Source organism: Micrasema longulum, unplaced genomic scaffold, assembly GCF_059751315.1.
Source record: "Micrasema longulum isolate JH-2025_06_02 unplaced genomic scaffold, ASM5975131v1 h1tg001024l, whole genome shotgun sequence".
NCBI classification, from domain to species: domain Eukaryota; kingdom Metazoa; phylum Arthropoda; class Insecta; order Trichoptera; family Brachycentridae; genus Micrasema; species Micrasema longulum.
The window spans coordinates 5447-33143 of record NW_028278212.1 but is presented as its reverse complement, the minus strand read 5'-3'; the positions used below and the strand labels follow the sequence as shown (position 1 = coordinate 33143).

The 27697-nt window shown below is 39.4% G+C and overlaps 1 protein-coding gene across 1 annotated transcript; it reads right to left on the bottom strand.

The window, feature by feature from the left end:
• LOC148277490 (pickpocket protein 28-like) lies at positions 1 to 23764 on the bottom strand. Its single transcript, XM_088232822.1, has 10 exons — positions 23687 to 23764; positions 21756 to 22030; positions 18839 to 18978; positions 16309 to 16447; positions 14219 to 14363; positions 9980 to 10168; positions 6183 to 6273; positions 4549 to 4699; positions 3387 to 3499; positions 1 to 164 (listed from the first exon to the last, which is right to left on the bottom strand). The coding sequence occupies exons 1-10, from the start codon at positions 23762 to 23764 to the stop codon at positions 46 to 48; spliced, it is 1440 nt and encodes a 479-aa protein (XP_088088948.1). The 3' UTR covers positions 1 to 45.
• Between the last annotated feature and the right edge of the window lie 3933 nt (positions 23765 to 27697).

Here is a 27697-nt window from a genome sequence, read left to right as displayed (position 1 = left end):
AGCATTCAAATCGTGAATTGACATTGCTAAAGGAGTCGGATGGTATTAGTCGGCACGCCTCCCCCGGGCGAGGCCGAACATCGGCTTGAGCAGACATAGGAGGATCTCCACGCAGGAGATCACGCTGACCCCCAGACACAGCGCACTCACGCCACCGAAGGAACCTGCCCAGCAAAAACCAGCATGAGACAATTTATTACCAAATAGTAAAATTAGTCGTCAGCTAAGCCAGAGTATTATCGGGTTGGCTAACAATGACCCTAGAAGAGTAAAGCCCGTAATTCTGATTCTGTAGAATTTTGAACAAGACTGCAAGATCGGGCTTTTTCCGGGACCCTTCCTCAAAATCAATATGTTTTTTTTTGGGTGATACCGTGTGTGTTGGATTTGTTCCGACGTTAAGGCTTACATTGCAGGAGCCATCTTCAGGGTAAACTGAGTGTTTCGTAGAAGAAATGATGTTGTTTTTTTTTTTAAGAAGCTTTATTTATTTTCACAAATAAATAACATACATAATTGTATTTTTGTTCCCGTAAGGCCGAAATTTGTCTGCAGGTTACATTACATTTTTGTATATTTTAAAATTTATAAAAGGTAACTACATACTTAAATAATAAATTAATAATATAATATATTTATGTGCACATTTAAGTTTCACTTGCTGTTTTTAAATGTATTAAGGTTTTTTCCTTGCGATTTTCAACTGGTATTAAATTAAACAGTTTTGGTACTACACTCCCCATTGTTCTATCTCCATAGTAATTCTTCTGTCGTAGCACCGTCAGCTGCTGAGCCGATACTTGTCGGTTACTTTGGATTTAAAACTGCAATCAAGGAAATGATCTGTCATGTGTTTCTATCTGTTTTTGTAGTAGGTATGTAGTGCCGGGAACCACGTTGAGTTTAATTAAGGCCGTTGTCTTTATTTATGTTATTTGCGTATCTGTATTTCAATTGCCTTTTTTATTTGTGTACTGTAATTACTGAGATTAAATGTCCGGTGTCTGTAAAGTGTTCCGCTATTGCGGATTTGTCAGGGTGCCCAAGTTTACACGCTCTTTTGTGTTCATCAATCCCTTTCTTTGCTGTGCGCCCTGTTTGTCCTATGTACACTTTATCACATCCTTGGCAACTTAGTTTATAAACAGCTTCCGTTTCCAGGGAATTCTTATCTTGTGGGTTCAATAAATGGTTTTGTTTTTCCCACAGTCCCAAACCTTGTTCCAATATTACATTTCTTCAGCACTTTGGCTATCTTGTCAGTAACATTCTGTAAATAACGTCGCAACAAATCCAACACACACCCCAGATAGCAATGTAAACTTGCCTCAAGCTTGTATCAAGTTTGAAGTATCAAGAGTTTAAGCTTGACCCAAGTTTGAGATTGCAACTCTGTAAACTTGAGGCAAGTTTAAAGAAAATTTCCTAGTTACCATCCAACAAACTTGCATGATGTTTGTTTGTACAAACATCCTGCAGGGTTGCCACACCAACATTCATGCAATTTTGGGTTTATTTCTACAAAAAAACAAAAAAAAAATAAAAATTATCGATCTTGTAGAAAAGTCCTGGGATTAAATATATCTGTTTAAATAAAAAAAAGAATTCTCTCCATATTTTTATGTATATGGCAATGTGTTGATCATCACTCTATGGCTTTCGGATTCTGAAATACCGTTTTTGACATAACAAGTTTCCAGCAAGTTTTGGCAAAAACTTGTCTCTTCAAATTTGGCGTAACAAGATTCCAGCAACTTTTGATAAAAACTTGTCGCGTCAAATTTTCTTTTTCAACCTTCCATCAATCTTCAATCAAGTTTGTACCAAGTTCACCGCTATCTGGGACGGCACCACCCAAAAAAGAAACATATTGATAACAGCGACCGTGAAAACCTTCGCACCCATCTTCCTCAAAACGTTCTCCGTCTCTGTTGCAATATGTTGATCATTAGTTATCACTGTAAAATTGTCAGGGCTTAAATAAATTCAAATATAAAATAAATTTACTCACTAAAGTCATTATATTGGGACACCATCTGAAACTTTTTTGAGCAATCGTTCAACATTGTAAAAGTATGGTACTTTCCAATAGCAAGAGTATTCAAGAGAGCCTCTTCAACATAGTTTACTTCAAATGAGCCTGAGCCTTAGTTACAACGTCACATCCGTAAACCCATGTTTCGTCGCCTGTTATAACACGTTTCGGTAATTCTGCATCGTCGTCGACTTCATTTAGTGACACCTGAGCGACTTCCATACGCCGCTGTTTTTGTTCAAAATTCAACAATTTTGGAACAAATTTTACTGCCACGCGTTTCATACCCGAAACATTCGAAAAATTCATGGCACGAGCCGATCGAAATGCCAACATCATCAGCGACTTCTCCGATTGTGATTCTACGATTGATCGTAACCATTTCATTCACTTTCTCCACGTTTTCATCGGTTGTTGATGCGCTGGGGCGTCCGGGCTGTCCGTCATCTTCGACGTTTCCACGGCCGTCTTGGAAACGCTTATACACTCGTAAACTCTTGTTTTACTCATAGCAGACTCACCGTAGGCCTTTGTTAACATTTCGCACACTTTGTTGCACTTTATTTCATTTTCACAACACAAAATGAGATACAGATTCTTTGCTCCATTTATTTTAACAAACGAAAATCGTCGAGCTCATAAAAACACGTTTAACTTTAGCGGCTGCCACAGACAAAGTAAACTATGAATACCGCTGAAAACTTCAGCATACTTCAAGGGCATGTATCTCTCTCTTTAATCCGGGCCTCATGTATGAGGATAGTGATCTCTCCCTCTCGTTTGTGGACAGTCTCCCTCCATCTGGAACGGTCTTGTTCTCTTCTATAGGCATTCGTCAGTGATGATTCTGATAATTCAGTGACTAGGCCGCTCTATTTTGTCGGTTGCCGTCTACGCGACCTCGTCCCTTCGACACTTCCGGGAGAATAGTTTTCTCCAAACTATCAGAATTCCCCTTGGAAGTATGCCCAAAGAACTGCAGGATTCTTTTCTCGCACATGGATGTTAGTCTTTCTCCTATGTCCAGTTCCTGGAGTATAGATGCATTTGTACGTTTGGCCGTTCACGGAATCACCACACCACATTTCGCAAGCTTCGATTTTTTCTTTTCTCAGCGTCTAACACTCCACATGAACACTGAGAAAACCAAGGCCTTCGCCAGTCTCTTTTTGGTGTTAATGGATACGCTGCGATTCTTTCAAATCTTCACCAGCCGACTCATAGCAGTAGCATCTTTCTTAGTTGCGCATTTCCAAGGGCATGCATACCAACAAAAAAAGTAACAGAATTGTAATGCCCCTTTCTGAACTAGTTTCCTGTCCAGACGAAAGCAGAACATGAGCATACGTACCGATAAGGTCCACGAAGGAGAAGATGACGTCCTTGTGCATCATAACTTTGGGAAGTTGGAGCGCGAGGCGGATTGAGGTAAACCGGTTGAACAGCGAATGCTCCGAAGAATTCCTAATGCAAATCGGGTGTTTTAGCGTGATTCAACTTTTAATTGAAATACATTATTTATTTCAGCCGTTCGGGCCTCGTTTTAGCGGCCCTACGGGTCTCAGTTGATCGGCCCTTCGGCCCTCATTTGAATTATAAGAATCTCGGGCACTGTGAAATTTCACCCTTCCAAAGAGCTCGAGCCTCACAATTTATTTTATACTGTTACTGAGCAATCTAAATATAATCAATGAACCGGGTCGTGGTCCCGTGGCTAGTGTCACGGACCCAGGGATCAGAGGTCCGAGCATCGCACCACGCTCTACCACAACTTGGTTCTCATTTTCATTTGGTTAAATTTAATTCTGTAAGTTTTAATTTAAAGAAAATTTAAATAAATCGTAATTAAAGGAAAAATTGCTCGGTGGAACAAAATTTTTGTTCTTTTTAATGCGTAGGAATTCTAGACTCCTCGGTAAAGATCGATGTACTTGCATCAAAATTTGATGGCGGGGGATCGCTCGATATAATTTATCTTTAACTATACCGTCAGGGTGAAGGTTTGGCGTCCTTATCTTCCATCATTATCGAGGCCCAGGGGAGATAAAATTAACCCGACCGTTTACAAAGATACGCTACCGATCCCCCCACCATCAAGTTTTGATGTAGGTACATCGGTTTGTACCGACGGGTCTAGAACCCATCGATACGTTTATCTACGCATTAAAAGTGACAGAAATTTTGTTCCACCCTGCAATTTTTCGTTTAATTACGATTTACATAAATTTTTAATCGTTTTGAGGTTGGCACTTTTTTTCTTAAAAGCCTATTAAAAATATAAGAGAGAAATAAGTCAATTTCAAAGTCGATTTAACTTTTGACATAAGTGTCAGTTTCCGAATCGAGTGGCTAGATGCGAAAAATAATTTCGCTAGATTCTGCCCAATTAACATATAAGAGTATCTCGGCGTAAGAAAGTTGCCACTACAAAAAATAATTAGTTATTATATTTTTTTCGTCTGTTTTAGACTAAAAACTACCTAATTCCCCCGTTTAAAATTTAAAAAAGTTACCATGCGCTTGTGCGTTGGACGTGTGACACGTAGTTGGTCTCCGTGCACTGGGGCACGCACTGGCACTTGGCGAGGTTGATCGGGAGGTTGATGAGGATCTCCATGCTGCGACCCAAGCACGCCATGCCCCTCGCGTCACACGGCTTCCCATCTGCACAAATACAACATTTGCACCTTTAGGACGGAAACGACTCGATCATAAAATTAAGCATAGTCCGGAAGGAGCGAGAATCATATTAGAATACATCGGACTGTGTCGAAAAATTCCCCCACTTAGACACACTTTCGCCGCGCACATTCGTGAAGTCGCGGCGTAATAGTTGCGCGATGGGGAAAAAAATAATCATAACATAAATGTAAGGTAAAACAACAATTAGTTAATTTCTCTAAAATTTTATTGTGCACGCGGAAATATTGATTGACACAACAGAGTAGATAAGTCAAGGGTCATTTAATAAGAGTAATTTAATTAATTAACTTTGAGTTTAAATATAAAAAAAAAATATTTTACATAAAACGGACATTTTTATATCATGTTAAATAATATTTGATGTTTTAAAGATACTGTCGGTCAAATGTCCACAACAGAGTTGTTTAATCCAAGGTCCAATTTTTATTAGTTCTGTCATTAGATGAGCAAAGTAGGGTATAAAAATTTACCACTCTGGCAACACTAACGAAATGTTCATTTTATTTCTTCGACAATCTGACAGATGGAAAAATAATTCAATTTTTAAGTAATGCATTTGTTACACACACATTCATTTGCTAATTACACATGAAATGTGATTGCTTCCTGTTTCTTTAAGATCCTAAAAGTATGTATACACTTTAAAAGTACACAACACGGCATAGTTGAATTCAAATCAGGAGTTGCGTACTGAGCGACGTCTGCAAAGAAACTAATGGGTCAAAACGCAAACCTACTCATTTATGAGTAGTTTAGTCGCCTTCTGTTTGATGTGCGTATGCGGTTTCTGGACTATTCTCAATTCTATGCTTTCAGCTACGAATCTACAAAAAAACGATGGTAAAAATAAATTACATGACAGGTATAAGTTTGAACGAGACAAACAAACAAATGCACTTTGATAAATTATATAATGTCATACCGTTAAAGCATAACACATGAGACTTGAATATAATTTGAGACGAAACTTCCGCGGCACATAATACAACATTTGGTATCATTGCTACTCAGGCAGCACTGGCTGTGTCCTTCCAAAGTTTTTGCTTGTGAACGTAAAATTGCTGTCAAGAGGAAATTTAACTCTTTTATTAGTAAAAAAACTGTAGTGATCTAAATCGATTAAATTTGACATGGACAACTCAGATCATCAATTTGATTAGCAGAGTGGGGGCATTATCGAGTCTTTTAAAAAAAATCAAAATTTTACGAGCTTACGCCCACGTCACGGCGTATGATGACGTCAAAAAAGTATGTCAACAAAAGCGTGCCAACAAAACAGTCGAAAGTGCAGAAACCACGCGCTCGGAATGCCTGGAACACCCCTCCCGCGCATAAATTCCATTGCGGAAGCAGAAGCACAGGTCTGTTGCATCGTTATTTCTAACGAAGGCAGTAAAAAGCGTTTAAAGGGAGTGGATGGAATTAAAATCGCTTTTATACTTACTTCCGATAGTATAGAAGTATGGTCTGCAGTCGCAAAATACTATAGCCAGCTTGCTCCTGCAGTCTACCTGGCAGAGGGAGTTGCTGTAGGCCTGAGGAAGACAGCGATGTATCAATGGTGTATCTCTAAAATGTAAGAAAACTCAACTCGTCTGGGTCTTGATATTAAAACAAAAAAGATTCGGATTATGTGCGAAAAATCATGTCCCGACCCCGATCAGCCTCTCTGTAATAATGGACAGAGGAGCGAGAAGTTTGAGAGCTTCGAATACTTGGGAGTTGACAAAACTGAGGACGGACGCTTGCACGGCACAAAGAGCTCGCAAGCCTAGGAATTGCTGGAGCAACTTTTAACACGATGCGTGTTGTCTGGAACTCTAGCAAAACGAAATGCCGGTACTCCTATATGAGTGCGGATCTTGGCGCCTTACCAAAGCTCAAAACACCCAACTTCTGAGTTTTGGGAGTAAGTGCTTGAGGAGAATGTTAGGTATTTTATTTATTTATTTTAAAGAACGTCGACAATCATATAATAACATTTGAAAGAATACAGTTTAAAGACAGACCAGCAAAGTTTCCAAACAAAAATCATACATATTATTAAATTGGGTTACAACAAAAGGATGTGTTTATGTGTATTTGTATGAGAGTAAGTGTAGATGTGTGTTTATGTGTATTGTGTGGGAGTAAGTATTCAGGAGTGTGCATCATTAAATAGTAAGCGGGATCGTATCGCAGCCAGAAATAATATGCAAAATATATCAATAGATGAAAAAAAACATTATAGTTAGAGCAAGAACGATGGAGGAAAGAGTGTCGTGCATAGTTAGCGCTACAGACTGGCAGATGGAATAAATACTTATTTCTTGTCACGCGAATGGGAATATTCAGATTAATTTTGGAGAGTAGGTCAAAAGAGTCTACTTTATTATTTAATAATTTACGTAAATAACATAATTTAGATACAGTGCGTCTATTTTCAAGGGTGAAAAATCCATTTTGTTTGGCAGATTGGCTGTAAGTACAAAGCGTTTTATTGTTTTTATAATCTAGGTATTTTAAAAATTTTCGTTGAACATTTTCAATCCTTTCTTTGTTTGTTACGTGTTGTGGGCTCCACGCGACGGATGCAAACTCCAAATTACTGCGTACAAAAGTGTTGTATGAAGTTTTTAATGTATTTGCTTTTTTAAAAGGTTTGGAAATTGTTAAAATGAAGCCTAGCATTTGGTAAGCTTTTTCAACAATAGAATTTATATGAGACCCGAACAGCAATCTATTATCAAGAATAACTCCCAAGTCTCTAATCTCGCTACATCGTGATATGGAAATATCTTTGATCGTATAATTGTGCGTAAAATTTTTTGTACTTTTAGTAAATGTCATTGGATAACATTTTGAGGTATTAATGTACAATTGATTTTTATTACAGTAATAAAATAGACGATCAAGATCTTCTTGGATATTTACACAGTGAGATTGACAGTGGCAAATTGACACATAGACAGAGGCAAAGATCTTGGCATCGTCGACAAAAAGTCAAAATTGAGAAAATTTAAAGCACTGATTCATATCATTAATATAAAGAGAAAATAAAATGGGACCTAAATAGGAACCCTGCGGAACACCAGAGCTGCAGTATTAAAAACCAGATAAGACACCGTATATAGGTATAAGGTGCTTTGATTTCATATCCAACATTGAAGTCCGAGGACGGACGCAGCAGCCTCCTAAAGCGAGCGTCTTGAGGATGCAGCGGTGGACCAGGCTTGGTCACGTGCTGTGCATGCCTCAGGAGAACCTGAACCCGAGTAAACCTGCGGGCTCACGCCATCCTCGAAGGCCGTCGATGACGATCTTTCGACTTTTTTGGCGGAGCTAAGAGGCACTGGATTGACGTGGGAAGAAGCGAGAGTGATGTCCACATGTTCCACTTAGAAAAATATGAAAATGTGGGCCTCGTAGTAAAATTCGTCAAGTTACAGAGTTCAGAATTTAATTCTGTTTGCATGACGACGATTCGATGTGGTCCCGTCCCAGCATCAGAGGTATCGTCCTCGTTTGGACAGCAATTTGTAGGACATGACAGTATAATGATGCACTGTCACAGAGATAGACCAAAACCCCCTCTGACGTCGTAGAGGCCTCGGTGGATAGACGGGCACGCTTTTTCGGCAGGACAATGGATTACCCTTGCGACTGCGCGTAGCCGCATTGTCCTCGTGCGAACGCGCGTGCACAAGACAGTAGGACAATAGCCAACAAGAACTTCAACCCTACGGGGAATCGGATAAAAAAAATTACCTTTTTTTCTCACGCGTGGTAAAAATTAGAGCATTCAGAATTTCTTGAAATGTTCGAAAAAATATTTTAATTAAGAAGAGTTAGTTTAAACGACGTCACTAGTTCACACGAATCAACCAATGATAAGAGATTTATTTAATTAATGTTAATCAATATTAGTATTTAACCACTTTTTATCTCTACCGTTTTCCAGACGTATCCATCTCTTCGTCAGGGCACTCGTGAATACTAAAATACACTCTCACCTTTGCAATACGCATAGTATTTACGAAAAAATACATAAATTACATGCAGAGTTAAAGGCGAACGCCACCATGTCCGAACATGCACTAAAATTAGGTTAATAATATTTAGTGATATGATGCAGAATGTTTGGGGAGGGGGTTGGGGTAAGGAAGGGGAGCGGCTAAGAAGCGGAACGCTACACAATTGGTTAATTTTTAAATCAATAAGTGGGCTATATTGAAAATATATTTGAAAATTTATTAGTCGGATATTATTTTTTAAAGCTTTTTTAATTTGCGTGTTCGTATATTTAGTGTCCTGATGAAGAGACGGGTGCGTATTGAAACCGGCAGATATAAAAAGACGATAACCTTTTACCTTACTAATATTTACTGACATTAGTAAAAGTTAACATATTACAACAGAGATGAAGAACATTTTGGAGAAGGTAATATAGAACTCAAAGCATCTACTGGGCTTATGACAGGCATAGGGCTTATTATAGGCATATTGGCTGGCCTTATTAACATATAAGAGTATCTAGGCGTAAGAAAGTTGCCACTATAAAAAAAAAAGTTATTAAATTTTTTCCTCTCTTTTACATTTTTTTTTTGCACCACAACAGGCCAGAAGGCGAATTAAATCAAAGAGCTCCCAGGCTTGAGAAAAATCACATTTTAATTTTTGTGTTCTCACCGGGAATCGAACCCGGAACCTTCCGTGCGTGAATCAAGCGTCTTGACCACTACACCACGGAGGCCGCCACTACTATCTTTTACTATCTTCCGGAGTGTATGTATCGAGACGTTAAAGGAGCCGGCTTTGTAGTCGCTCCGTAGATACATACAGACGATCGTTAAGCATACCGTCTTGGCAAGTGTCAAAAGTCATATGAAAATCATGTTCAAGCGAGCGTTTTTTGCTTGAATTGGGATTTATTGAGTTTATAATCGCTTTGAAGTGGGCACTTTCCATCACAGAAGCATATTTAAAATATAAATGAGAACTTTTTAAAATGCGGACTAATTTTTGCGGTCATTCATTGGTTGGTTTCGATCGGTGGATACAGATAGTACAGAAATTAAGTTTACCATCTCGATTTGTACAAATGAAGATAGCGTTCTTAATTGAGGCCCTGGTACAAAATAATATTTTTTATCGCCAATTTTTTCTATTGCCCCAACGGAGACAATATTGCCTCGTCTGGACTTAGCTTAAATATAAGCAGCGCGCGTCTCGAGCTGACTGTCGTCCGCGTGTGCGCAATACCGGTATGGTGAGCGAGATGTCTTCCTCGGGGAACCTGCAGCCGCGCTGCGAGAGCTCGAGGCCCGCCACCTCCGGCGCCGAGCGGACCTGCAGCACGCGGAACACGCTGTCCACCTCCTGGCCGTCCTCCACGAGGCCCGTGGAGGACGTGCTGGTCTCGGCGATCTCCCACGGAGAGTGGATGTAGAACTGGAACAGAACGGAACACGAAAAGAGGTATTCGGGGTGCGAGGCAAATACAGAAAATAAAATCTCAAGAATGCAAACTATTAAAATCATGTTAAACAAATTGGAAGCAGTATACCTTTGTAAATGAAAACAAAAGTAAAATACGAACAGTTAATTTTGGAGTCCCACAAGGATCTATTTTGGGTCCACTATTTTATATTTTATATATGAATGACTTAGCACAGTATAAATTTAAAGGAAAAATTATTATGTATGCCGACGACATTGGACTCTTCTATAAAAATCAAACAGACGTATTAACAAACAATGACGAAGACGAAGACCTTACTATGTTGACCAAATGGACAAGCACTAACTTACTTACACTTAATGAAAAAAAAAATGCAATGTTATCCATTTTGAATCTAGAAAAAAATGTCACAAAGTAGATGCTTACATAAATAATGAACGACTAACTGAAATTGAACATGTTCAATACATAGGACTAACAATAGACAGACAATTGACATGGACAATTCATATCAATAATTTAATTAACAAAGTGGCGACTTTATCGAGTCTTTTTTTAAAATCAAAAACTGTGTTTCAATAAAGGAAAAAAAAAATGTATGAAGCCTATGTAAAAACTAAAATATGTTATATGCAACTACTGTGGGGACCATTGACTCTCCTCATTGAACTCTCCGGCAATCCCCTTCGTCTACTTCGATACCTCTTATTTCACCTCCTCAACGGTTAGAAATTCTTTTCCACCTATGTGAGTCTCTTCAAACTGTTGCAGATGTTTGAAGGTCGTGTATTGAGGAGTATCTACACCAGTCGGAGCGCAGACAGAAGAAACTGCTTTAGACGTTGATATGATCATTTGTTTTACATTAAATAACAAATTAAAGATTTGATAAAAAATGACGACAGACATAGTAACGTCCGTAAGAGAGTACTGAAGAGATGTGTAGTGGTCCATAGAACGGATCCTCCTTTTATACGCTGAATTCCTTTGTTCCCTGGTCTCCCACTACGACGGAGGGAAGGTTATGTCCTCCAGGGCGTTGGACTGACGAACAATCGAATTTGCGTTATCGGTCAGAGATATTCGCTCGGATCGGGGCGAGCGTTGCGTGAGTCGATTTCAGTTAAGCTAGGGTTTCCTAGGAGACCGGTGCCCGTATTTTAACGGCCGTAGTGAACGGTGATGCAGTGGACAGCCGTCGTAACGTCGACTAGAGAGTGGTTTCCTAGGGAAACGGTGTTAAATGGTGTTGATAACACCGTCCACTGCATCACCGTTCACTATGGGCGTTAAAATACGGGCACCACTGTCCTAGGAAACCCTAGCTTAACACGTGCTGTAGTGTGTCGTTGACCTGAGTTCGATGCTCCCCACACTGCCAATAGGATCACAGGGAGTCACATCTCGCTGGAGGGTGTGATTCTATAAAATGCTGCGAACGCCCAGTTATATTCCACCGGCAACACTACTGACTAGTCCGACTCGTCAGCGTCCACGTCGCGAATCCCGGGCAATGGGATCACACTCGTGACAGTGTGATCACAGCAGGTAACGAGACGATGAAAGGCGAGTTTCTGGCGCCTCCGAATCAGAACCAACCAGCTAAGGGGGGTGACCCCGACAGAAAAATCCACAAGAGAAGGCAACGGGAAACCACTGTGGTCATCTTTTCCCAGGAATCACTATGGCGAGTACATCTAATAAGCAGTTGTTCTGGGTGCGGAATACAAAAGTAGCGTAGTGATCGCAAACGTCCGGGGGATCTGACAGGGCACCGCGAGAAGGAGAGCTTTAAGGAAGGTGAAAATATGAAAATTTGAAGGCGCTTAGTCAGGGGAGTATGCAGGATGGTTCAAAACGTCCCAACTGAACGAGTTCGGCGGCGTTTACCATGTGCGGGTGGGCGTTGTCGCGCAACAAACACACCCTCTTTCCCAACATTCCCCTCTGTTTGTTTTGAATGGCTTTTTAGAGCTTTTGTAGGGTCTACAGTAATCGTCTCCCTTGAGCCGAAAAATCAATCAAAATTATCCCCTTTCGGTCCCATAACACGGACGGCATTAATTTTTTTGCCGAAAATGAGGTGTGTGATGTCTGTCTTTTTGTCTCAGGGGTGTAATGAGCCACCCATGTTTCATCACCAGTCACAATAGGGTATTATCATCATCATCATCATCATCATTCACTTTCCGCACCTAATGGTGCATAGGGAACTGCATTGGCACACTAATCGCAGCGTATCTTGATCATTTGTTACACGAAGGTAAGGTGATCAGTCTAACGCTTCAGGTACCAGTCCAGGGACTATGAAATATTCTAGTGTAAAAGCACCTTTTTAAATAATATTTCATATCAACCATGTCGGGAATCGAACCCGAAACCTCCTGCATGGTAGGCAAATGCGCTGACCATTACACCACGAGGTCGACAAAGGGTATTATTACTCGGGAAGAATATCGGATTTAACCTACTCTAAAATTATTTTTTTTAAATGATTCTCCTAGTGTTTATATAAGCCCTTATAATGAATATTTTCATTCATTAGTCTCGTTTAGAAAATAAGGTCTTTCAAAAACGATCGTTTCGTAAGTTGGTAATAAATTTTGTCACAAAAGTTCCCGAGTAATGCATTTATTTTAATGTTGGTAATGCCACAGGCCACAGATAGAAATATAAAGAAAGATGTCTACGCATATTATCTTACCCTTACCCCCCCTTACCCACTCCACACTCCAGTTCCAGGCACTGACAGATGAAAGTGAAAACGGATTACATCTTACATCTCGAATACCTTTTATTATTTGATGGTTTTCAACCTCTTCTAAATATTAATTTATTATGATAATTGTCACAACTCGTAGCGCTTGATAAGTGACAGGACGCCGTAAATGTAAACAAACGACACAAAGAGAAAGGAAGCTATCTAAAATCCAAAGACGTTGATGAAAAAAAATCCGATGACGCCACAAAACATCCGAAGACGTCATACTTGATGACGTCACGAATTGTTTGTTTTTGGCATCATCCAAATTACTATAATTTAATCCTCCATATCTCCCTTATTTCTTAACAGATTTTAATGAGAATTGTATCGATCGACTTGTGTTTTTTTAGATTAATTTATTAGCTAATAAAAAATCCATGATGATTGCCCATTGTCCGATCGCCAAGAGTGATCTTCATCACAAGTGGTGTCCCCCACAAAAATATAATCATTTCTTGACAACATTTTACTTTTCTATGAGAGTTTGCATTTTCCATCAGAAAATATCATAAATCTGTGATGAATTAAGAATATTTTAATTTTATTTCAACAGAGAGGGAAAAAGCTTTTGAGAAGGGAATATGGAAGTCTAGGCATTTACAGGGCTTATGACCTGTCATCGGCTGGTTTAAGTGGCCACTTTACACACTGTGTAACATGTTCAGCCGGATGAATCTCACCCACGTGATAAAGGTCTTTTACTTCACAAAAGTCGACAAATGGAAGAGTTGAGGAAATGTGGATGTTCAAACATGGGCAGAATGGTGAACTCCCTAGGGAGGAAACCCAGCCAGTCTGCAAGCATTTGGACATAATCAAACATTGTTGAGAATATTTTCTTCAAATATGTCCTGATAAGATAATATAGATGTATAGACATTTGCTACCTAAAATTCACATATTGTTTACAATTTAACTGTCAAATAATTAATGTTTCTTTTTATTAGACAATGTTATATCCGAAGGTCTCATGTCCATGGTAATTGCCCATGGAGCTCAGAAAACCCTCACTCGCGGAACTCGCGAGCGCCAGCGACCCGATTCAATTTGCACCTTGCGCTTGGCGGGATTTCTTTTTGACATATTGTGCAGAAACGAACGCCACGCGGCAAGTTTCGATACTAACGAGGGTCGCCGGTGCTCGTTGTGTTCAGGAGACCCCCACTACCAATACGCGTGGCCAACGTTTGGGGAAAATTCTCACAGCTCGAGAGCCAAACGCGCTCTTGCTTTCTGGATGTGCCTCGTATAGTGAGAAAGACTCTGGCCCACATACCGTCCCCGTCGAGTTGATGATGCTGATCCTGGCGTAGCACTTTCCGCTTCTGTAGTTGCAGGAGAGAAGCTCCTTCTCCGGGGTGGCTGGGGAGAAGGTGTTTGGTTGTTTCAGCTGGCGGCTCCAAGTCTCCACACTTTGGTATCTGCCGATATGATGTATATTATTGACAACTTATACAACTATATACAGCTATTTTCCTAATAAATTTAATTTTGAACAATATTTTGAGTATGTCCAAATGCTCGCGGACTGGCTGGATTTCCTCCCTAGGGAGTTGTTCACATTGACATTTCTTGAGAAACATTTTTGAGGAGAGAATATTGAAGTCACACGTCAAAAATTAAGGCCACTATACACACCGTGTTAAATTTACCATTCTGCCCATGTTTGAACGTCCACATTTGATTGATTTATTTATTTATTAACGGAAATTGTCCATGTATACAATTTATAAGGTTTGAATATTACAATAAAAGAATACTTTAAAACATTTTTAAAAAAAGAAAGAAGCATTGACAAACATAAGGGACATCGAGACAAGATCTGGACTATTTATTTAGTGCTCGTTTAAATCCTCGTAAACTTAAACCAAAAAAGTCCAGACGATCTTGTCTCGAGTTGACAATACGACAAGAGAATTAAGGCCATAGCTTGTTCTATGCTGATCGATGAACAATACTTCATTGTTTCTCAATCAACGAGTCGGAATATAGAATTTGACTTGTCCCAGTAATGATGGAACATCGATTATACCATTTAGTATGCCGAACATATATATGGAGTCAATATTAGTTCTACGTTTTTGTAGACTAGAAATATTTAACATTGACTCTATTTCAGCATAAGAATGATTATCTCTCTCTAGTCCGAGCATCCACGCCACTTTTCGAAGCGAGCGATGTTGGACTGATGAAATGTGATTTATGCGATTGGCGTAGAATGGAGACCAGACCACTATTCTAGGAGGCATATTCTAGAAGGGGGCGAACAGTCGAGCAATAAAGAGTTTTGATTGTACGGACATGAGTAAAATCAAAGGATATTCTGTTAATGAAGCCGAGTAATTTCAGTGATTTATTTACTGTATTATCTATATGCTCGTTGTATGTCAGTTTATAGTCCAAAACAACTCCCAAATCTCTGATGGACTTGACTACATCAATTTTGGAGTTTTCAGAATTTCCTCAATTCTTCTTCCATCTGTTGACTTTTGTGAAGTAAAAAGCTGAAACCTTTATCACGCGGGTGAGATTCATCCAGCTGAACCGATTCACCTACTAGGCAACGCCTGAAAACGATTCCCCAATTTTTATACCAGGTAGTTAATAATTCAACAATGTTTGAGTATGTCCAAATGCTTGCAGACTGGCTGAATTTTCTCCCTTGTATATGTATTTAAATTTATTATAACAGAGAGAGAAAATACTATTGAGAAGGAAATATGGAAGTCTAGTCATTTACAGGGCTTATGACTTGTTATTTGCTGGTTTAAGTGGCCACGTTACATGCGCTTTTCTGCCCTATGTTTGTGCCGTTCGGCAGAATGGTGAATGTTACACAGTGTGTAAAGTGGCCACTTAAACTAGCGAATGACAGGTCATAAGCCCTGCAAATGCCTAGACTTCCATATTCCCTTCTCAATAATGTTTTCCCTCTCTGTCGCAATAAATTTAAACAGGTAGTTAATGTTTTGAGTGTGTCCAAATGCTTGCAGACTAGGAAGTTTTTCATATTTAAATTTGTTGGTTTAAGTGGCCTGTATATGCCTAGACTTCCATATTCCCATCCCGAAAATGGTTTCCTTCTCTGTTGCAACTAATTTAATTGATTTTGACTTAACTACTATAATTTAATTTATTTAATAAAAATCCGTGTAGATGTGAGACTTTAGTCCACATTCTATAATAATGTTTTCTATATCTTTAGTGTATAGGAGATAGAGGAGTGGTCCCAGTACTGAGCCTTGAGGTACTCCAGTAGACAATTATTGAAATCAGTTGAAATTTTGATCTGATATCATAAGTTTTCTCCAGACGTGAACCAACATCAGACCCTGCTCCGTTGGGTAGCATACAATACATAGTCACCTGGAGAAGACCGAGTTGAAGGTGCGGCAGATCCCCATCTCCGTCATGACGGGCACCCACTTGACGGGGTGGTCGGCCACGTGGAGCCGCACGTGCAGCCGGGCCATGGGCGTCACGGCCTCCAAGACCTCCATCAGACCTTGTCTCCAAGAACATAATTATGCACTTTTATTCAATCTAGAAGCTAAACAAAATATAACCGTGCTCATCATCAGATGATGATCCGAAAAGCTGGTGAGTCAAATTTTACAATGGCAACTATAGTCCAGATTCTTTACTAAGAAGCGGATGTGGAAAGAAGAAGAGGCTTATCAGTCTTATGTTTTAAGTGTTATTACGGGGACTGGGAATATTCTAGTCAAAAACATAATTATTGGTTACGTCCGTTTACTATATGTTTGTGTAGCACACTTACTGGGTTGCTACTTATTTGCTACCTACTGGGCCCTGATTAAGATGTTGCAATGCCTACCGTAGATACCACTATTGTCCCGGCCCCAAAATAACAACTGAGCTAACATCGTGTGTGCACGTGCTTTTGATATTCTCACCGCGATCGCGAATAAGTTATTTTTGCGATCAATAACTCATTTAATCCGCTGTGTTGTGTAATCATCAAGTGCCCTTCCTTCCTGACCGCAAGATCTGATCTGATCCTGACTGCCGTGACATAAGTTCCAAACAATTAGGTGCTAGAAGCCCAGTACAAGGTAGGTAATTGCCTTCATTGTATTAGGGTTCAGTGGCAAAGTAGATAAACATAACGCATTCCTCGAACCAGACCATTTCGAGCATTCATCTGCCAACAGGCAAGTTGTGCAATTGAAATTTAACAGCATGAAGGCTGTCTGGAGATCAATGAAAACCAAATGCCTCCTATATAACGACTGCATAACACCTATTCTCCTTTACTGATGCAAATCGTGGCCCAAAACAGCAAAATACTGAGTTTTGAGAATAGGTGTTTCAGAAGAATCTCGGGCATGTAGAGGTTTGACTTTGCGCGGAATGAAGTGATAAGAGAACGGACGCAGCAAACTCCGGTGACGACTGTCGTCAAGCGGAGGCAACGGTTGGCTTAGCTATGTGCTGCGGATGCCTCCTGAGAGCCTTAACCACACTCGCCTACTTTTCAAGGCATCAGGTTCTCGACGTCCTGGACGTCCACTGCTGACAGTTCGTCGGCAGTTCGTGTCATAACTACGAGACGCAAACCTGACTTGAGACGATGCATAAGAGCTAGCAGCCGACAGAGATGCTTGGAGGATCTTTGTGGACACCGTATGCTCCAACTAGGGAGCGGACGTGGAATAATGAAAAACACACTTTTTATAATTGAACGTTTTATGTCAGCCACGTCGGGAATCGAACACGTGACTTCTCAGTGATGGTAGAAATAGCGCTGACCATACGACCGCGAGGAAATGAGTTTATTTTTTATGCAGACCATTGAGGATTAATGAACTCTTAAAGACAGTCGCGTCAGCGTCGAGTCAAATTAGACCCAGATTAAAATGTCACCTTTTAGAGATTTTTGTGGGTTTTAAAAATCAATAATTTAGTTTAGTAAAATGATAAATAATAAATACTCTTCACAAAACTGATCATTTACAATGGGTCTAATCGGTCCCATCTCTGGGTTAGTATTTTGAATCTTTTCTATCTCCTAGAGAGTGATTGATTTGGGGATTTTGATTTTGTGCGTGCACTTAAACTTTGCTTCACATCTGGCCACACTGATGATCAAACGTCAAATAAATATAAAAACGTGAAATAAAAAATGACGATTTTTCATTGAATTAAGAATAGTCCGCATTTGAATACATCGGACTGTGTTTAGTCCGAGAGGTCCAATTTTCGTTGGTTGTCTCAATAGATGACCAAAGTAGCGTTAAAAAATTGACTACCCTGGCAACACTAACAAAATGTCCATTTTGTTTTCTTTGACAATCTGAAAGAGGGAAAATAATTCAATTTTTAAGTAATGCACTCGCTACTTACACAAAATGTGATCCCATCAGTTTCTCTTAGATCCCAGCAGTTTTTCTACATTTTAAAACGACACAGCACGGCATAGTTGAATTAAAATCGGGAGTTGGCTATTGAGCGACGTCTACAAAGGAACTAATGCGTCGAAACGTAAAACTACTCATTTAGTATAGTCGCCTTCGGTTTGCAGTTTTTAGACTTAATTTGGATTAATTCTATGTGATTTTCATTTAAAACATTATTGCAAACTCTTAAGATAAAAAACACTTAAATAAGTTGAATTGGCCGAACTTTAGAGTGATTGGCTTTTTCCGTTTTTCAAACAGTTTTTTATGTTATTTGACGTTTCATTATCAGTGTCCTCGGCACGGGAAACCCCAGTGAGGTCACATTATTTTTATTATTAATTATAGTTTGTAAGCGAAAAATATGAATAAATAAATAAATAAATAAATATGAAAAAAGTGCTGCCGCACTCGAAAATTAAAAATCCCAAAAATAATCACTCTCTTGGGGTAGAGTATAGAAGAATTTGGAGGACCTATTCCAGCGAGTGTGTTGTCCTTCTCGTACTTCCAGAACAGGCGTAAGTTGGAGCGAAAGGAGACACTCGCCACCAGGCGAACGAATCCGTTGTAGTACTCGTAGCGTTCCTCTTCGGCCCTCGTCACATTCCAAGTCCTGGAAATAAAACCGCAGCAAAATAAAAATTACCAGCCGAACCGGGCACCGCTTCCCCGCGTGGTGCGGTCTGAGGAAATACGACAATAGATCCCGTTTACTGCACACCAAAAAAACACAGGGACGAGTTTGAGTTTAAGTATCGTCTGTTGTCTTGTTAACCTTAATAATAAGTTGAGGAACGCTATCTTTGTTTAGTTTTTTATATTTTACTTTTTGTGCTGTTACATGTTCACTTCATTGCCATACTTACTAATTCTTTGCTCAATGTATTATTATTGCGTTTCTTAAAATTATTTTTTATTATTAACTTTTTAAAATCATTCTTATGTTGTTGAAATTCCATTTGTCGATGCGTTTTGAAGCTGCAAGACTTTTTGTGATGTTAGCTATCATATTATGTAAATGTCATCAACTATCAAATATCTAAATTTAGTAAATGGGGTCTAGAATTTCAACCGTCCATGCGCACAGTAGCTGCGAGACTTGTTGTCATCTAAATTCTAATTTTATAAATTTGCTTTTTATCTCGTTTTTAAAACATCACTTAAACTCTAAACTTCATTGTCAAATAAAAAAAATAAAAATAAAAATGTAAATAGGGGCTAGATTTCTTATTGCCCATGCGCTTTGTAGCTGCAAGACGTTCTGTTGTTATCTAGCTCATATATATCATAATTGGAGACGAGGAACTAGAATCCCAACCGTCCATGCGCTCTGTAGCTGCAAGACGTGTTGGGATATTTATTTATTGTACAGCGCCCTTGAGGTGATTTTCACAAAAATGGTGCTATATAAATTATCCAAACATTATTATTATTACTATGACCACATTTTTGACTTTCGTAGGCAACTGAAATGGCTCAAAATTGGACAGCGGAGAGACTCACTCCCTCTCACTTCTGTTCAATGTACTTCATAGTCCTAATGCTCCTGCGTCAACGCTTCGTCAAAGTTCATGGTTTACACCTCTTCGTTCTAATTTTCGAGGTGTTAACGAAAAGGCGGACTGTAAATGAAAATCGAATTTCATTCAGTTTTGTGATTGGGAAATATTTGAGAAAGGATAGGAACATGGAATGGATACCTACCTTTAATATGATCTGAATGTTCTTCGATTTCTGGCACTGGATGACAAGATAAACTTTGAAATGTAACAATGTTTTCCACAACGCGCGACGATTCCAACCACTTTTTATCCGATTTTAATGTCAAGTCAAAAATGTTGTTTTGTTTTTGTTCTAAATCCAAATCTTCTTATTTTAAATATCTTCTATCTTGATGTTAGGTAGTTACCATTAGGATGGGTCAAAGGAAGGATGGGAACGAAAGGTAATCGGCCAGGAATAGTATCGATAAATACCTTTATTTACTTGACACAAGGCACTCTCTTAATACCCATCCACAATTCCTCTTTCTTCTCTAACTCACATAGTGTCCATGCGGCTCGGCAGTGGAATCATCTCCCATCCACCATCAGAGATGTTACTACAGTATCTCTGTTTAAATCACGTCTGAAGAAACATCTCCTTTCTTTTCCTTAATCTCTTCTCCTTTCCTCTTCTCTCTTTTTTTCCTTTTCCCCATTGAGTAATAATTTTGATTTAAAGTAATTTATAAACAAATAAGTCTATTTCTGTTTTTATATTGCTTTTCAATCTTTATTTTCTATTGAATGTGTTCTGTAACTTGAATAATAAAAATAAAACTATTATTTTATTGGTTGGTTGGAAGAAATTATCATTTGGCAATAAGCCCGCCAATGTACAAATAACATTATGTACAAAAAGTTAAATAAATAAATAAATGTGAGCTGAAATCATTAAGTTCAATAATAGCTTTGAGATACTCTGCATAGAAGGAAACAATCTTTGCCTTTGAAAAAAAAACACCTCATCGAATCGCGAGACCGTCTCGCTAAAAGAGAGGTACTGTGAGATTCTTCTCATAGACGCATAGACATTGCAGAAAGTGAATCGTGTGTTTCCTGTATGTGTTCAACGAAATAATCAAAACATCCAAATGACTGATTACCTAGCGCGGATGTCAAATCGCTGACAGCCAGGGAAATAGAAAAATGACCTTGTACATTGATTTCCGGCGAGTCCTCAAGCAGGACTTGTAGAAGAATTTGTGTATCTGGGAAGTATGTTTTCAAGGGATGGAAGAGTAGAAAAAGATGTTGAAAGAAGAATGAATGCGGGCAACAAAATGAACGGAGCACTAAGCACAGTAATTTCGAATAAAAATATGTCAATCGAAGCTAAACTGGCAGTGCACAACGGAGTTTTAGTCAACTTAGAACTGGCAGAGGAAGGATGAAAGCAGAGTGAACGCGGTTGAAATGCGATCTCTTAGACGAATGAGTGAAAAATCAATGTATTACAGGGTTACGAATGATGAAATCAGACGAGAGTGTAAATCTGAGTCGAGTATAATTGATAAGATTAAGAAAGGGTCTCTGAGATGGTTTGGTCACGTAGAACGAATGGACTACGAAAGAATGGTAAAACAAGTATACAAGGCGAAAAGGAACGGCAACGTGAGACGAGGACGACCAAGGAAGACGTGGCGTGATCAGATAAACCAAAATCTTAAGTCTGGTCAAGTCAAAAGCAGACAGAACCGAAGGGCATGTATGACAAGATGTATGAAGTAGAAGAGGCTAGGATTGTTTGCCAGGATAGACGTGTGTGGCGGTCCATTCTCTCTGCCTACCCCTACGGGGAAATGGTGTGGTGGTAGTAGTAGTAGTCCTAAAGCAGGGTAGGGCATACCTGCGAATGTACTCCTCGACGCGCTCCTCGTCCACGCTGTCCGCCTGGCAGACGGTGACCGCGGGGAAGGTAATGGACCAGTCCCGGTAGTCCTTCCTGATGGACACCACCGTGGGGCTGGTGGCGAAGCGCGTCAGCTGGACGCGGCAGAGCAGGAACGCGCTCACGGTCGCCACCAGCACGGACGCGACCCAGAATACTCTGAAACGCCGCGCCACAGTGATTATCCCGGGCACACAGCGACCGCAAATAGCAGACGTGTCGGATGCAGATATCTGACGCGTTATCCACCCCAGTAACAACCGAAACATACCTAATTGTTTTACAATTATAATTCACACAAAATCGGGTTGTGTTCCCGTGGCTAGTAAATAATTAAAATAATAATAATCAGAAATTTTAGGCGGGAAACATGTAATAACGAACAAAATTAAAAAGAAGCGGATATTCCTTGGTACCTACACTCTACACTACGCACACAGATGCGTTTCTACTATCATCTCCCAGGGAACAGCCAAATGTGAACCAAATGTTTTTACAGTTATTTACTAGGAAAAGGACAATAGATCCTGTTTACTGCATACCAAAATAAAACAGGGACGAGTTTGAGTTTGAGTATCTTCTATTGTCTTGTTAACCTTAATATTAAGTTAAGGAATGCTACCTTTGTTTATTTTTTTTCATGTTTTACTTTTTGTGCTGTTACATGTTCACTTAATTGCCATACTTACTAATTCTTTGCTCAATGTATTATTATTGCGTTTCTTAAAATTATTTTTTATTATTAACTTTTTAAAATCATTCTTATGTTGTTGAAATTCCATTTGTCGATGCGTTTTGAAGCTGCAAGACTTTTTGTGATGTTAGCTATCATATTATGTAAATGTTATCAACTATCAAATATCTAAATTTAGAAAATGGGGTCTAGAATTTCAACCGTCCATGCGCTCAGTAGCTGCAAGACTTGTTGTTATCTAAATTCTAATTTAATAAATTTGCTTTTTATTTCGTTTTTTAAAATATCACTTAAACTCTAAACTTCATTGTCAAATAAAAAATTTAAAAATAAAAATGTAAATAGGGGCTAGACTTCTTATTATCCATGCGCTCTGTAGCTGCAAGACGTGTTGGGATATTTATTTATTGTACAGCGCCCTTGAGGTGATTTTCACAAAAATGGCGCTGTATAAATTATCTAAACATTATTATTAGTATTATTATTATTATAAGTGTTTCGGACTCAAGGATCAGAGGTCCGAAGTTCAAATCCCACTCTACCCCAACTTGATTTCCATTTTCTAAAAGTGAATTATTTACAACTCGTTGAAAATGGCCACCATGGCCACCAAAATTGAAGTATTTGGGTAAATTATAAGAACCAACAATGTTTTGAGTATTTTCAAATGTTTGCAGACCGGCTAGATCCTCCCTAGGAAGTTATTCAGATCTAACTTTGTCGCATCAGAGAGGAAAAACACCTTTGAGAGGAGAATGTGGAAGTCAGTCATTTACAGGGCTTATGACCTGTCATTGGCTGGTTTAAGTGGCCACTTTACACACTGTGTAAAATTCACCATTCTGCCTATGTTTAAAAATCCACATTTTCTCAACTCTTCCATTTGTTGAATTTTGTTAAGTAAACGACAGGTCATAAGCCTAAACTTCCACATTCCCTTCTCAAAAATGTTTAACTTCTGTTATGTCAAAAAAGACACTTATGGCGTAATGATTACGTTTATGTTGAGTGATGTTAGCAGGCGCGATTTTTCGGTTTCATCAAATTGAACAGTGCTTATTAATAACGAGCGCTTGAGTGATTCTGTATAATCCCGAGCGGAAAACCATATGCGGTATGCAGTGTCAATCGGTCACAACCCCAACAAATGAGATGGATTAGGCTGGATGCCTCCATTCCTATGGAGGCCACTAACCTTATCTTCGTTTTCGATGGAATTGCTGTGGTCTAACTGGTCGCTGGCGAGCGGCACCAATAAGAGGACAGATACCATAGTGGAGCTGTTGAGCTGGTGGTTGTGAACTGGTGGTTGGTGGAAACAAAGTTTATGATGCAGCACACGTTCAACAAAATAAACGCGCGCTGTACGACACGAGGTCTTAATGTGACGGAAGATCAAAGGATACCGAAGTGGGAAGTGAACAGTGGTTGTGGGTACAAAGGATGCAGAAGTTGTGACAATATTTGATCAATGCATACCCACATAATTCGCCACCACGAATGATACCGAAGCACCCTGAATGAATAAGGCGGTATTTACAAATTTAAACCCTAGGCGAGTGTTTTAGGCTACCGTGCTTGCAGTCCAACACTGAAATATTTCTCTAGGCGTACTTATAAACTCGGTATAAAGTGGTAGAATAAGGATGGTAATTCCACCCGGATCCTGCCACTACGCCAAGTCGCAACTTTATACCAAGTTTACGAGTAAGGCCCTATGTTTACAGAAGGAACACCTCACCTCTCTACAATGTGGATCTCCGTGCACACGATATGGCTGAAGCCATGTATGGTCGTATTCTCACTAAAGTGCACGAAATTTTGTTTGAAGACGGAGAGCACGTCCAGGAGTTTGGACCTGATGTCGGTGAACCTCGGGCAGCGAGGCCGGCTACCGATCCTCGCCTCACCCCGAAGCTCCTTCGCCTCGCTCGAAGTATCTGCGGAGATTGAATAACACAATGTTAACCGAGGATCAGCCACGGGCTTAACAAGAGCAGACTGAAACATATTTTACTGTTGTTTAAAAATGATTTTAAAAAATAACGATAAAGTACAGCACAGCATGTGTGAAGGTGAATGGGTCATTCACATCGTGGTTTAATATTCCCAGGGAGTCAAACAGAGATGTGTAATGTCACCATGGTTGTTCAACGTGTACATCGATAACTGTATGAAATAACTGAAAGATTTAAGCATGGGAGCAAACATGAGTGGTATAACTGTTAACTGTCTTCTGTATGCGGATGATGCCGCGCTTCTTGCTAGCAGCAAAGGAGACCAGCAAGTCTTGGTAACAAGAGTCTACGGTGTTTGCGAGAAAAGCCATTTCCTAGTGAATGTTGATAAACCCAAAGTGATGAAAAGATAACTAAATGTGAGACCAGTGTGGACGAAGATATTCTGAATCAGGTGGAAGAATTTGTGTATTTGGGAAGTATGTTTACTGGGGATGGAAAGGAGGATGAGTGCCGGGAACAGGGTGAACGGTGCACTGAAATCTACTTTGGAAAACAAATGTTTATCGCAGGAGGCAAAACTAGCAGTTCACAATGGAGTTCTGGTGGTATGAGAGTGAAGTATGGAATTGGAAAAACAATGATGAATATAGGTTAAATGCTTTCGAGATTCGATCCCTCAGGCGAGTGTGTGGTTTGTGCACCTATCATACATCGTTTTAACGATGTATGATAGGTGCACAAATGTCGAGATCCGTGAACTGTGTAAGGCTGAGACTCGCATTATCGACAGAATCAAGAAACGGGTGTTGGTGGACATGTGGAGCGAATGGACAGCGGAAAAACGGCTAATGTTGATGGATGCACAAAACGAGGAAGACCAAGAAAGACACGGCACGATCGAGTCCGTTAAATACTCGAAGATGGACATATCAAGAGTAGGAATAATCGGCGTGCGTACATAAGACGTTTCAATGTAGAGGAAGCGGGGTCTGTATGCGAAAACAGAGTGACAGGAAAATGGCGTGATGGTTTGTTGTTGTTGATGACAAAGTTCTGACGCGAGCGGAAATCAAATCGCTGACTAACAGGGAAATACAACACAACCTCAAGACCCTACTAGGAAGTAAAATGCCACCGTTTTCTTCTGTCGACCTCCAACTTGATTCGAGCGCCCACGCGTCAGCACGCACAATTACCACAATTTATTCAGCTTCTTCAAATGGGGTTGGCTATCATCATGGCTATTTTTGTGTCATCGCTGCGAAACATTCACCATTCTGTCCGTGTTTTAACATCCAGACTTCCCTAACTCTCCGTCCGTCGACTTTTGTGAAGTAAAAGAGCTGAACCTTTTGTGAGATTCATCCGGCTTTACCAATTCACCTACTGGGCAACGCCTGGAAACAATTTCCCGATTTTTTATTCTTCTTCTTTTACCAGGTAGTTAATTCAACAATGTTTTGAGTATGTCCAATTGCTTGTAGACAAGCTGGATTTCCTCCTTGGGAGCGATATAGATCTAAATTTGTTGCAACAGAGAAGGAAAACATTTATGAGAATGGAACGCGGAAGTCTAGGCATACGGGGCTTATGATCTAACTAACTAACTTACTAACTAACCATCACGCCATTTCCCCGGAGGGGTAGGCAGAGAGGATAGAACGCCACACCACTCTGTCCTGGCACACTTCCTTTGCTTCCTTCACATTCATACATCTTCTCATGCACGCACGTCGATTATTCCGACTTTTCACATGACCACTTTCAAGAATTTGTTGTACTTGATCATGCCATGTCTTTCTCGGCCTTCCTCGACTTCTACAACCAGACACATTCGCATCATAAATCTTTTTAGCCGTTCTTTTATCATTCATTCGCTCCACATGACCGAACCACCGCAAAAGACTTTTCTTAATTTTGTCGATAATGCTTATTAACTCAGCCTTGCATTCTGCTCTAATTTTGACATTAGGGCACCTATCATACATTGTTTTTCCGCACATTCGCCTGAGGGATCGCATTTCAACAGCATTCAGTCTACTTTCGTCCCTTTTTTTCCAACTCCATGCTTCGCTTCCATACATTAGGGTTGGTACCAGAACTCCATTATGAACTGCTAATTTAGCCTCTTGCGATAGACACTTATTTGCTACGACAGACTTTAAGGCACCATTAACTCTGTTACCGGCACTAACCCTCCTTTCAATATCCTCGTCCATATTTCCATCTCTAGTATCCAGATATACAAATTCTTCGACCTGTTTCAAACTATCTCCATTGACTACAATCTTACATTCAGTCATAGTTACATTTCTTTCAAAGACCACGACGTTCGACTTTTGTACATTCATTAGCAAATCACTCTCCTTGCACACTTCGTAAACCTTTGTAACCAAGATCTATCATTATATATATATGTAATATATATGTAAATAGTAGTATAATTTACATAGCGCCATTTTTTTGAAAATCACCTTAAGGGTACTATACAATAAATAAAAATTCCAGCTCGTCTTGCAGCTACAGAGCGCATGGACGGTAAGAAATCTAACCCCATTTACACATTTTTAAAATTGACAAAGAAATTTAGGGTTGAAATTTAAAAAGCAAGACTCTTGGAATGAGGAATTCCACTGTTTTAATTTTTTTTTCTATTAGCGTACTATTTAACTAAGCAAAAATACATATAAATATATTGATTTTTTTGTGCGTTATTTACAAAGATATGATTTTTTAAAGTTACATTTATCAAATACCGCGCCAAATGACTGTAATCAGTGTGTCACTTTTCAATAGTGACGTCATGACACGGTTGGCGTTCTTACTTTCACTGACCGCGGTAAGTTGTATTTCTCCAGCCAATAACAAAACTGACAAGAATCAATGGAATATTGCTTTGATTACTCATTTAGTTGACCGTAATTTGCTCATTTCTATGTTATGGTTGTTTTTACGAACGTTTCGATTTAGAAAAACCTAGAAGGTTGACATAACCTCTGGTTGAAATGTCAACAAAGTATTGTTTGCCGGTCGTAGATCGTAATCGAATTATTCAGTCAAAACGTTCCTTACAAGGTGCGGGGGCTTTAAAGCGGAAACCGGAAATACTACACGTAGATATAAGGAGTGACGTCATTATTTACGATTTTAAAATGAATACTATTTTTAATTTTTTTAATTTATTTTTGCGTGCGTTTTTGAGATATTTCATTCTATTCCAATTTTTTTAAATATTCACGTGTACA

What these genes read in the sequence shown, in the direction of transcription:
- LOC148277490 (XM_088232822.1), bottom strand. Translation starts at nt 23,764, where the DNA reads ATGGTATCTGTCCTCTTATTGGTGCCGCTCGCCAGCGACCAGTTAGAC. An exon ending in TCATCAACTCGACGGGGACG is followed by an intron (nt 10,169 to 14,218) that starts GTATGTGGGCCA and finishes GTTCTGTTCCAG; the next exon opens with TTCTACATCCACTCTCCGTG. An exon ending in GTCCAACGCACAAGCGCATG is followed by an intron (nt 3,500 to 4,548) that starts GTAACTTTTTTA and finishes GATTTGCATTAG; the next exon opens with GAATTCTTCGGAGCATTCGC.